General features: G+C 45.8%; 1 protein-coding gene across 4 annotated transcripts in view; it reads right to left on the bottom strand.

The window, feature by feature from the left end:
- Positions 1-2,745: 2,745 nt before the first annotated feature.
- Positions 2,746-12,298, bottom strand: part of LOC118318377 (pre-B-cell leukemia transcription factor 1) — a 60,047-nt gene continuing 50,494 nt past the window's right edge. The window contains exons 6-9 of one of the 4 annotated variants that reach the window (XM_035647948.2): positions 11,868-11,916; positions 9,805-9,917; positions 8,438-8,527; positions 2,746-6,044 (exon numbers count right to left, since the gene is read on the bottom strand). In XM_035647948.2, coding sequence (XP_035503841.1) covers positions 5,955-6,044; positions 8,438-8,527; positions 9,805-9,917; positions 11,868-11,916 — 342 coding nt within the window. In that variant the 3' untranslated portion in view covers positions 2,746-5,954. Of the gene's footprint in view, positions 6,045-8,437; positions 8,528-9,804; positions 9,918-11,756; positions 11,917-12,298 lie in introns of all 4 variants that reach the window. The other 3 variants (XM_035647947.2, XM_035647951.2, XM_035647949.2) reach the window with 3 other exon arrangements.

Genomic DNA, 12,298 nt, shown 5'->3' with positions numbered 1-12,298 from the left:
CTTCTACTTAGCCAAATCTAAAATCGACGCAAATATCTAAATTATATATGTGAGGTCAATTTGATTCGCTACTGAGTCATGAAATAAAATGGTTTCCTTCAGAGGCGACGCACTGCAACCCACTGTCGGCCCAAGTTGTTACAGCTCATCCTGCGGGGAACACGAATGCGAGTACCGAACGTCACAGCGGTCTGTGTTAAAGTTGTTGGGATGTCTAAAGCTACGGTGTGCAATATTTAGAAGAACTTATTCACAGAAATTGAATGTATTGTTCATAACCATGTGTTCGTACAATCACCCGAAACAAAGATCCAATGTTTCCTCGTCAACTTTGAATGAGTTAAATATGGTAGCAATGAGGCGGACCCCACTTGGTTGAATTTAACCGGAAATGGAATCAGCGGTGCGCCACCATAAAGTGTCCCCCGTCGGTTGCTCCGTCGGTTGCGGCTTGCAACTTTACCACCAGGTTACAAAAATTACACACTGGGGCTTTAACTCAAAATCACAACCTCGTGGGGCCCCTTGAGGACATGTCAGTGGATTACCAGAGGGGGTTCTTAGGGTTGGTCCAACATTAGCATCTCCATGTAGCCGTGATGCTAGCATCTCTGAAAGGGCCAAAGGCCACCAAGAGCACTTGAAAATTTACAATTACAAAACTTTTATTTTTATCACATGTTATATTAGGTCATTGGCGATCAACAAAAATGCCATCTTATGTTAACGGGGAATCAAATTCTGCTTAGGGACCCATATATACTAGGGCCCGCTCTGACACTCACAACAGGATCAGAGAAATATTGAGGTCAGGAGGTCAGATGCCCGCGGCAGAACTCCCATCCACCTAAGACAGTGTCATATCTTATAGTTTTATCGAAGGTTGGAAAATGTTTACACTCTATTTATTCATGTGACTAATCCGCCATATTTATTGTAAAATGTTATCTCCCTACACAGCCCTCTCTTCGTCGTTAGCGTGGCGATTCTGATGGAGAGCAGGCCGCTGCACCCGTTTATTTCAACCCCACAGTGTGTGACGTCGTGTTTCTGGACAAAGACAAGACACGTTAACAAGCGTTATTACATAAAGAAAAAGTGAACATTTGAAAGGACATGACCCCCAAGTGACGTCAGTGGCTGCTCCTGCCCCAGTTTGACTTGTCATGTAGGCGGAAAAGCAGGTGCCGCTCACAACATCAACCGCGGCTCTGTCGGGGTTTCAACTGTGCCGCGAGTCGTGGCAGTGTGAGCCAGCGTGAGCCACACCGGGAGCCTGACACTGACGCAGCTAAAAGGAATTCAGCCCCTTAACACTGTTTCATTTCGTTTTTTTCCACGTGTGCTTTTCTCACTGCGACTCGTCAAAGTGTCTCCGGTGAATAAACGTTTGGTCATGTTGGCGAAATGAGGCAAGCTACTCCACACTTGCGTCATAGGCGGCTGGTGGCGACACGTGCATGGGGTTTTCAATTTGAAGACTGAGCCGGCGCACACATATTCTTGAATATGATTTTGGTCGATTCACATCTCGGTTACTTGTTTCAGCAGCATCTAAGGGATTATATTTCCATCACGAAGCAGATGCTAGATGCCCTGCTGATAAGAGTCATAACATAACCGCACGCAAAAAAAACACCTTGGCCCTCCGACAAAATTCCTCCCAGCCGAAGACCACCAGGTGCCTTTCCACTTGCAAATCGTCATATCGATGCGTGCACTTCTGGTGGTAGATCCGAGGTACGAACGCCCACCAACTGACTCTTACTCAAAGTCCAATATGCGGCGGTTGGATTTTTGGGCTGGACGGCTTTGGAGAAAATGTCAGGAAAGAGATGGTGTTTGTTTACGGGAATCAGAATTTCAAAAGAACATACGCTGATTTTTTTTTGATTTTTTATACTCGGAATGGGATTTACACCTTTTTCACCATGTAATGAGTGAATCAGCCTCACAATGGCTCTTTTGGTTTGCAGGAGCGCATGAATAAACCATACACGTCCAGCACTCCTTGCCTTTCATTCCTCAAACACTGGCTCAATAGGATCCACTTGATAGAAACAAGGAGGCTCCTCCATGTGATTACGTTCGATCATGTTTGCGTATGTCACTCCCACAGTCTCTGTCACGCTCGCCGATTTGTGGACGCTCCCGGTGGAGCCTCGTCCCAGTCCACGAGTTAAACGCTTCAGCGTCTCCCTCCGTTCTTTCTTCCTCTTCTCTTTTTTGTACATCCAGTGGAAGGGATGAATCGGAGGAGCAGTGTCATGCGTCCCGTCTGGTTTATCTGGAGGAGAGAGATAAGTGCGGATTCCGCCTCTTTCGGGGACGGCGCATTAGCCGTGCCTCGGAGGGAGCGCCGGATGTGGGGAAGGGGTTGGGGGGGGGGGTTAGGCGAGGCGTCTGTCGGCTGGGAGCGCACAGCTTTCACTCACTGCTAGAGAGAAAGAAAAACCTGTGAAAATGTCGCCCCTGTCACGCCCTCGGCAGCTCGGCCCGAGCGTTGCGTTGGCCGCGATGGAACGCGCCGCGGCATAGTTGGGGAGTGAGATGTGCAGTGTTATCCAGAGGTGTTGGGCTGACAAGGGCTGCGACGTGCAAACTCGTGTCCCGCAGTGACTTCTGACCCTGACCCTGTCACAAAGAGTTCCTGGGGAGAAAGCGCACCTCGAGTTTGAGGGCGGACACGTGCAAACGGCGCGCGGAAACTTTGTGACGGAGGAGGACAAAAAGACAAAACTGCAATTTACGCACCAAGAGAAACGATTTATTTTGGGATGGGCGTTGCCAGTACAAATGAAGAGACCATAACGCCTCCTCCCGCAATTTCTCTCCACAGAAAACAGGTTGGGTTTTTTTTTGGAATCGGAATTAAAAAGACAAATCGTTTTTTTTCCCATTTGATATCTTTTTACACACGCGGAGATCTTAAAAGTAAAAAACCTGTCGAGAAAAAAAGGCTCCGCGTTTTTTTCGTCCTCGTAAAAAAGAAGTTCACATTCAAAACACTGCAGCACGTTATTTTATTTCAAGAACTCCCCCCCCCCAAAAAAAAACAAGAAAAGAAAGACATGCAACAAATAAAACATTTCATGTTTTACAAATTGTTCATTTTTCCTTTTCATGTCTCTTTTCCTTTTATATTCAAAAAACTAAAAAGCATCATTACATGAAGCTTCGATAATATTTGACAGGCAATGTGAAAAAGCGGTGTCAAGCCTTTTTTTCTTTTCTTCCAAAGAAGGGGGGGGGGGGGGGTCGGGGTGCAAAAACAATCCTGGTGTTTGCCCTTGCATGGCCGCCGCTGTCAATTCACTCCAGTGACCCCAGAAGACACGGCCGGGGCAGGGTCCGTGCATCACCTCGACGGTGCTCGGCCCCTCGACTGTAATACTGAGCAGGCGAGTTGAGGGGGAGCCCGCTCTGAATGATCCGAATGAGTCCGTTTGGTGGGATCAGGCCGTGGCTGGCCCCCCACACCGTGGCTGGCCCCCCACACCGTGGCTGGCCCCCACACTGTGGCTCCAAAAAAACCTAAAACGTCCTTGATTTCATACACGTGTAATAAATACAAACACACTGACAATTCTTTTTTTTTTTTTTTTTTTTTTTTTAAACAAAAAACTGTGGTTGGGATCTCGGGACTGACTTTTGTTTCCTGTAAGAGTTTGGCCGGGCTAATGTGAACGCCAACTTCATTTGGACGGCATCTATCTCTCGGAGGCGGGCTTATGTCCCCCCCCCCCCCCCCCCCCCCCCCCCCCCCCACCCTCCAAATCCAACAGGAACTCCCACCAGGCTGCGGTAAAACGGCTACAGTCCAAATTCAACGATGTAAAAGAAGAAGCAAAGGTGCATATCTACATACTGTATATAGAGCATTCTTGAGCCAATTCACATACAATGGCAGCATTAAAAAAAAGAAAAGAAACAAAACAGTCCTGTAGCAAAGCAAAAGTAATATCAAAACGAAAAACGTGATGCGTTATTCACAAAATGGAGACATAAAAATATATCCAAACGTCATCTGGATTTCGTGTGCCATCGGGGTATTTCCCCCCCACCCCCCACTTTATTCATATAAACACTAATGTATTCCAACTGCCCGTTTGTCGGCTCTGGATACAGTGTACTGGAGCATTATGAGCCGCTCACTTGTACCATAGATAATAAAAATCCTTTGAAAAGAGGAGAACGGAAAATGTCGATAAAGCCGATCCCAATGCAAGAGGATCCAAATTCTGCCACTTTTTCCTTTTTTGTTTTTGGTATCAAAGTGTGTAAATGCTGATATCTCGTGAGGAGTATTGTAATCGTCATGTACACATGTTAGACCACATACTACACTGTACATAGAACAAAAGTCACAAATCTATCTTCACAGTTTGGATTGTTTCATGTTGATGGATGACGATGATTTTTAAAACAAAGCCCAAAAAACCCCACGTGTCTTTCAATTTGAAACGCTCCCTCTCGTGTTATCAGACGACGGGGTTACGTCCCACGGTTCAGCTCTGAATGCGTACGAGCCTACAGTGTATTTGTGATTCATTTCTGACATGGAGGATTTTGAGCACAGAAAAACATTTGCCTTTTTTCCTTTGTGCACACAACGTATATATTTGTAGAAAAATGCTTGGCGCAAAGAATTGCAATCCGGTGTTTAAAACTGTGCCGTCGCATCTGTCACTTCAGAGAATGAAAAGTGAGCGTGAAGTGCGTTAAACCGCAATGACGCGATACCTTGAAATCAGAATGACATCCCGTTTTGGATTTGGTCAGCAGCAGTATTTGGCTGCGTGGATCTCACTGATGCACACTGACCATGTCTGATAACTGCACTGTGTCTACACTCGGTTGCTTCCATATATGGCCGCTATAGTTATGTCGTAAAAACTCCCTCTGTGTTGTTTTTCTCCCCCTCGCATTTACAAATGCTACCTTTTGACTTCAATCATTAGGTGTTCTTGTGCTTTGATACATGTTGGCGTGCCCTAATCGCTGACTAACGCTGTCATAGATTCAGTGTTGCAGGTCAATTTTTCTTTGAATGTTGTCGCTGCTGCCAGCGTGTGTGTGCCAGAGCCACAACGCTCCGTGTACGTTTCACGCAATTTTTTGAATTTTGCCTTGCGTGAAAATTGTGAATTCGTGTCTGTACTGCTCTGGCAGTGAAATATAGAAAAATGCCTTATATATATATATATCACTGTCTGCCGTAGCTCTGAATACAAACGATATAAATTGAGGCTGAATACTTGGATGTTACCTGACTAATGTTACTGGACTCAACACATTAATACCTCACAGAGTATGGCATGAACAAAGTGTAAGGTCGTGACATAAAAAACGTGTGATGTGACATTATCAAAATTCACCTCCAGGATTGAACATTGGCACTATAGATAAACAGAAAAGAAAAAAATCTGGGTACAAATAAAGACAGAGGCGTGACGACAGGGCATGGTGCGATGTACAGTAAGGTTCCGAATAGTTATAAAAAATTGTAAAACCAAAGCATTTGAAATGTCGTCTGCTCTGTTGTTATTTCGAATAGAGGTAGTGTGAAAGCGTTTCTTAATTTACAAGACGTGGGGCAATACGCTGCTAACTAATGTGTGGATACAACGTAAGAGAAATACAATGAGGCAACATGGACGTAAAGTGGAAACTGTACAAATTGCGAGTGTGGATATGAGTCCCCCTACGCAGGCTGCAAACGGCGTGGCAGTGATGGTCCAAACGGGAAAAGTGATTTTTTTTTGTCCGTAATGGTGAAAACGTCGAAAACGTCCCCCCCCCCCCCCGACCCCAAAGTGTGTCCTGTAGTGCAACAACATACACTATGTCACGTTCAGTCCCAGTGTGGCCCGGGGGATGAGTTTGGGGAGATGCGGTGGTGGAGGACGGAAGGAAGGGAGCAGAGTACGGAGGAGTGACCGGGGGGTGGAGGATCAGTTGGAGGTGTCGGAGTGAACGCTTCCGGGTCCTTCTGTGGGTGAAGTCACCGATGAGGGGGTCGGAGCATCCTGCCAGCCATTTGCCTGAGAGAAACAAATATAGAGAAAAAGGAAGTGGGGGGGGGGGGGGGGGGGGGGGGGGGGGGGGGGGTGAGTCTACTGTTTTCATATTCATTACTCAATGCAAGCTGGGTCACGGACACTGAGGTACATTAAATGAAGTCCTGGGGGCAAGGTAGCGCACAAATGCGGCATTGGAGTGCTGGGATATTTGAGTTATTCACCATACAGTTGCACACAGCCCGGAGCCAAGTAGCCTGCTACACCGGAGGGAAAGCTAACCTGGCTCTAAAAACAAACAGCTAATATAGCAGAATAATACTTTGCATAAACTAAATAAATCTCGTTTCCAACCGAGCAGAAGTGGACTGAATTACAGTCCATACCGCCCCCCCCCCCCCCCCCGTCATACACAACGCTCTGAAATCCATTTAATGAAGAAAACACACACACACAAGAAAAGTACAAGATTTCGTCTGTCGCCGCCATTTGAGGTAATATGAATAATATGTAAATTGCCTGAAAAGACCCCTGAAACAAAACAAGTCCAATCAATGTCACATGCACTGATTATAACCCTGACAGCAGGAATTAACATACAACAGGCGCCGTGGAAGGCCGCTCCACCGCTGCCACAGACAGGCCTGTTAAAGAGCATTTAGGGATATTAATAGTAAAAATTAAAGCCATCAGAGGAAGTGGAAACGGTCCTCGACAGCCTTTAATTTCAAAGCCTGTTGTAGAAAGGGGGCAGACAGTAGAGTCGAGTCAAAAGTGGAGGGGGTCCCATTGTGCAATGTCTGACTTTTGGTCGACGCTGTGTTTCAAAATGGTAATTATGCCTGTAATCATCCATATGACGCACTATGTATCTCCTCAGTCACTGTCCAGTCTTTTTCTAAAGTATAGTTTTTTTCTTTTTATTTCAGATAAGTTGTTACCCTTTAACAGTTCCATCCTTGCCTCATAAAAGATGTCGTAGCGTATTTTTATTTTCGTGGATACGTTGCATGCATTTATGCGGGTATTAAATTAATAACAAATAGCTATTCCACAATTTCTCTGCTTCAGTGTGGAGACCCCACCTGTGGCATTGTAGTCGACTTTTAAGACTGATTCATTGGCTTTTTTTAAATATATCTTTTTTTTAAAATTTTAAACAACGATGAAAGAGACGGCAAAAAAATAAATAAATTATCAAACAAAACTGCTGTGCACGCAGTGTAGTAAAAAAAAAAAAAGACAAGTGGAGCGGGATGAATTCCAAACTTACTAGCCTTAGCTACATAAATTACAGGCAAACAGCGTGGAGGACAGATATCCTACTCTTACATTATGCATTGCAGGGCCTTCTTTATGTGGTATAAAAGTGAATAATACAGCATATTGTGGCAGTGTAAGATGTGGTAGAGCAAGCAGGCGTCCAAGGAGAACCACATCTATGAGGTCAAAGGACTGAGAAAGAACAAGGCCGGAATACGTTAGCGTCCTCCCAGGGTTAGAACAGCTGGGCTGCGGGGACGCGCCCGGAGCAGCCGGGGAGCCCATTTGAATACACATACATGTTTTTTTTATTTTTTGTATTTTTTTTTATACGGGAGACATTTCATCTGATTATCATATGGCCACTGAGGCACGACGGCGACAGCGGAGGAGCCCCAGCCGCGGATGTGACCGTCCTCGTCCTCTCGGCGCGGCTCGCTGTCAGGGCCATTACTGTGGCGGCAACATGATCTGAGCAATGCGCTTGGATTGCTGTCCCAAGTCCACACTCTGCTCTCCTTGTGTCTGTCTTATCGATTTTCCCCTTTGCGACACGGCTTGTCGCTGCGAATTTCCCCACTGTTTGCAGCCGCCAGCGGGCAGACCCCCGACCCCCGACCCCCCTCCTCCCTCCACAGCCCCCACTTCTACACCTGAACTGTGCTGCGAAAATGACACAAAACACGTAGGGGGGCGCGCCCCTCCGGCGCATGAGGAATTGTTTCCAGCGGCGCAAAAAGGTTTTATTTTTAGTGGGGCAGCAGCGACGTCCCCCGGGAGGCGTTCTGTCGGAGGGTGCTGGCCGCAGGGCTGCTTATCGCGGGTCCGGTTGGTCAGAGCGGGACTTGAAGTCCAGTGCAGGGAGCGTCACCTGTTTGCGCCGTTCGCTGGCGATGGACCATGCGCGGCTGCAGGTGCTTTTGCCAGACCCGATTACACGTGACAGGCTCAGACTGTGGCTCTGCATGTGCGTGGTCAGCCCCCTCGCCCGCGTGCACTGGGCAGGGCACTGCCCCTCGGCGCAAGCGACACAGAACCAATCAACTAGGTGACCAGAGCAGAGCAGAGACTAGTCCAACTAAGTGGCATTCTGAGGCCTGTGGCTTTGAAATAATTGGTTGGGGGGAGACGGAGGAAAAAACTGAAATCCTTACATTGATGCCCTGCGGACTGTACATCTGGTTGGCTGTGAGTCCTTCACTGTACCCGCCTGTCTGACTGATAACATGGCGAAGGGTATCCACCTGAAACATTCAGAATCAACAAACAGAGCAAGGTCAGAGTCGACACAAGGGATGCACGGGAGAGGAGAGAGGGAAGGACGATGACACGACAACAAGGGAGACGACGGGAGCACATTTCTGCACCAATATGCCTGGAGAGGACGTTCAATCCAATCCAGCAAAAGTTACATTTAGGATAACGTATGCTCTGTGTTTTCTGGTTGAGATTTAAAAAAAAAAAAATGACATGGTTACAATATACAGTATGTGAGAAATATTCTGCAATTGAGACTGTGAAGAAGTTCTGTACAAGTACCAGCCTGTGTAGATTGACCACAGACATTTTGACTAAACAATTAAATGTAAACGAAAAGGGGAATGTTTTTTATTGGAAATAACTGTAATCTGTTTAATCCGGGGAACAAAGCACAGACAGGTCTACGCACTCTTGCCAGCGAGGGCCAGCGATGTTTTGGTTAGCAGGGAATATTCAAACAGAAAAATGAAATATAGATACCAAGCAAGCATGACAAATGAAGCAGAGATCAAGAAACGTGATTCTACATGCAATGTTGGCAGAATGAAAAACACCCCCCCCCCCCCCCCAAAAAAGAACAAAACCTCTAGTTCTCCATTGTTGCAGCGCTCACACGATGGTTACAATTGCTGGTCGCACCACGTACGGTGGATTCGCTTTAATACTTGCGGTTGCAGTTTGTTAGCAAGTAAAACCAGATACTCACAAACACTCCTTTACAGCTGATATGACCAAATTAGATTTAATATTAGATTTGATCTACTGTTTGTTATTGACACTGGTGGTTTTGATGACATTTTGTCACACTGTAGCGTGTCCCGCCGAGCTTATACTAATAGCTGTCGGAATTATGTGCCGTTTTTCTTTTTTTTTTTTTCCAAACGACAACTGCGGACCTCGCATTTCTTTCCTCTCACTCTGGGGCTCATCGCTTTCTGACCAAACGTCAGCCCCTTTTTTCACGGCAGACAAATAAAGGCGTTGGCTCACTGTCGCGCCGGGACGCGCGCAGCGAGCCAGAGCGACCGTCCACGTCGTCAGCATTAAAAATACCTGTGCTCTTCCTGCTGTGGCATGTCAAAATGTCTGCTGTGAAAAAAAAAAAAAGGGGGCCTACAAATTGCACGTGGCATCAACATGGCCACTTCACACTAGTTACAGCCAGTATGACAAAGAGTCAGTCAAGTGAAGGGATTGCCGAAAAGGGTCGCGGCGGGGGGGGGGGGGGGCCTCATCCCGCTGTGCTGCTCGGGGGCCCTACCTGTGACTGCACGTTGGCTCCCACCTGAGCCCCCTGGTACGAGTCCCCATTGAGAGACTGCACGCTCATGAACAAGTCCCCGGAGTTTGACATGTTAAAAGAGCCGGCAGAACCTGAAAGAAGAGAGGGAGCAGTCGAGTCACAGAGAGACAGAGAGCAGGCGGCAGAAGCAAGTCGGCCCCTCCGGCCCTGGAGGAGCACCATGCAGTTAGCCAGCAGCCGGAGCAGGCGCGGTTGGATTAGAGGAAACGGGCGCTCGGATGGAACGAGGGGGCGTCGGCGGACAGAGGAGAGGGCTCTGCGGCTGAAAACCCGACATGAGGGGCGTTTGTGTCGAGTATTGGTTTTCGCCAGCAAACATACAAATAAGCAAGTGGTTTGTATATCTTAAAAAAAAAACAAGAAAAAGAAGTGCAATATTATGATGAATGTACATGTACTTGCTGTCTCAATCCAGAGTCACATGCAATTTTGGTATGGATGCGTTTGACCTAACGTTATCTTATTCCTGGAAGCAGTGGGGAGCTGCTAGCCTAGCTCTTTAAATGTAAAAGAAAACATTCAAATGAATTTGATTTGGTTACTACTTGATTTAACAAGATAAGAACATACAAAAAAAGCAGCTAAAGAGTGGCTTAAGAGTTACTTTTCTTTACTTTTCACAGCAGTAAGACAGCTGCTTTCCCCTTTTCCTACTAGTTAATAAGTTGACACAAACAGCAAATACTGACATTTCTCAAAATATTTGACAGAGTAGCTTTAAAAGATGAATCTGGCATTATTCTATATTTTTATTACTTTATTCTATTACTGTTTTTATTTATTTATTACTTCCTTCCCTGTCTGAGGCATCCAATCTGTTCATATCAATTCTCATTTGACATTCCAGTCTTATATGAAGGCTATTACCAACACATTTGTCTGGCATATTGCCTCCCAAAAACATGTTACAGAAGCAAGTTCAATTGAAATTCTTCAGCCAGACGGAAAACTTACATTTCGTCACTTAAGGCCTACCCTAAAACTTGGAATTTGGACAGGTCCATCAGCGTTAAACTTTTGAATGGGGTTATTTTAGTTTACATTTTTTCATATCCAATCATCCTTTTCACAGTGATGCTTTTAATCGGGTTGTTCAATTCACATTTTTCTTCTTCCAATATATTCAATCAAAATTCTAACATACATGTTTTAAATGTGGTCTCTGCATTGCGACCATTCTTACGTGGTGATTTAAGCATTGATTGATGGAATCTTGATCTTAAAAATTGGTTGCCACACACATTTGGTGCCTCGCAGTCTCTCAAATGAAATTAACAATATTATAACATCATAATCATACAATATTATAATAATAATAAACATAGCAATGAAGGGACATGTACGATGTGGCTCACTGATGCGTTTTGGATTGTGTTTTGGACACAAATGGACCTTGTATCAAGGTTTGGCTACCCAAACAATTCTCGGTTGGTGTTGTCTATTTTAACATGACTTTTTTGGCAATAGACAAAAACATAGAGAATCGCCAGACTCATCCTTTAAACGTCCGTGCAGCAGATCACGACGAGCACACAGTTGAATACATCATACATGAGATATATTGATTCATTGAGATGAAGACAAAGGGAGAAGTAAGAATATGGAGACTTGGCATGGGGCTCAGGTTTGCTAGACTCTGACACAGCATTGCTCTAGAAAGGGCAGTTGCACTGCGGGGAAAACCTTTAACCTGTTGAATATAATACCGGTGCATTACCTGGTGACAAGTTCCTTTCTACAAGAACCGCCTTTTGTTATCCCTATGTCTGTCATTCCTTAACAATCACCAGCACCAGCATTTAGATAAGACGCTCAAACTGATCATCTGCAATAGCCGCGTAGTTGTAGTAATGCACAGAGAGGAGGTACATGTCGAATAGCTGAGCAGAGCCAGGGACTTCCTGTCTCACCTGCAGAGTTTGGAGTTGAGGGTGAATTTGCTTGGCTTCCATGTGAGGATGCATTAGCCGCATTGACGGCAGTTCTCGCAGCGTACATGTTGGCTTCTTCCTGGAACTTACCAATGTTTTTCTTGTATCTGATTCTTTTATTCCCAAACCAGTTGGAAACCTGGGCAGACAAACAAGAGGACGTAGTTTAATTCGCGCGGAAAAAAATCGCGACACACGGAGCCTTTCCAGATAACTCAATGATAGTGTTTAGCGCGCGCGGCCCTAATGGCCCACGTAACACTGCGGAGAGTCCTCTGTCAGAGGTAGGGACTGCGCAGACTGGTGCTGAGAATCCGCATTAGTGCCAGAACGGAATGATTGCCAATAACAGTCTCATTATGTCACCGTGACTGCAGCTATCATCGGAACTCACGCAAGCGCCAATCAGTCAGCATCCGCTAACACCCATTACGACTAATGGACTCCCAGATGAAGACAGGGGGGTAATCCCAGCGCTAATGATAAACAACATTAAAATGAAAACCAAATCAATCCTGCAA

Source organism: Scophthalmus maximus, chromosome 13, assembly GCF_022379125.1.
Source record: "Scophthalmus maximus strain ysfricsl-2021 chromosome 13, ASM2237912v1, whole genome shotgun sequence".
In the NCBI taxonomy this organism is placed as follows: Eukaryota; Metazoa; Chordata; class Actinopteri; order Pleuronectiformes; family Scophthalmidae; genus Scophthalmus; species Scophthalmus maximus.
Note: the sequence above shows the minus strand (reverse complement) of the source record. Positions and strands in the feature narration are given on the sequence as shown.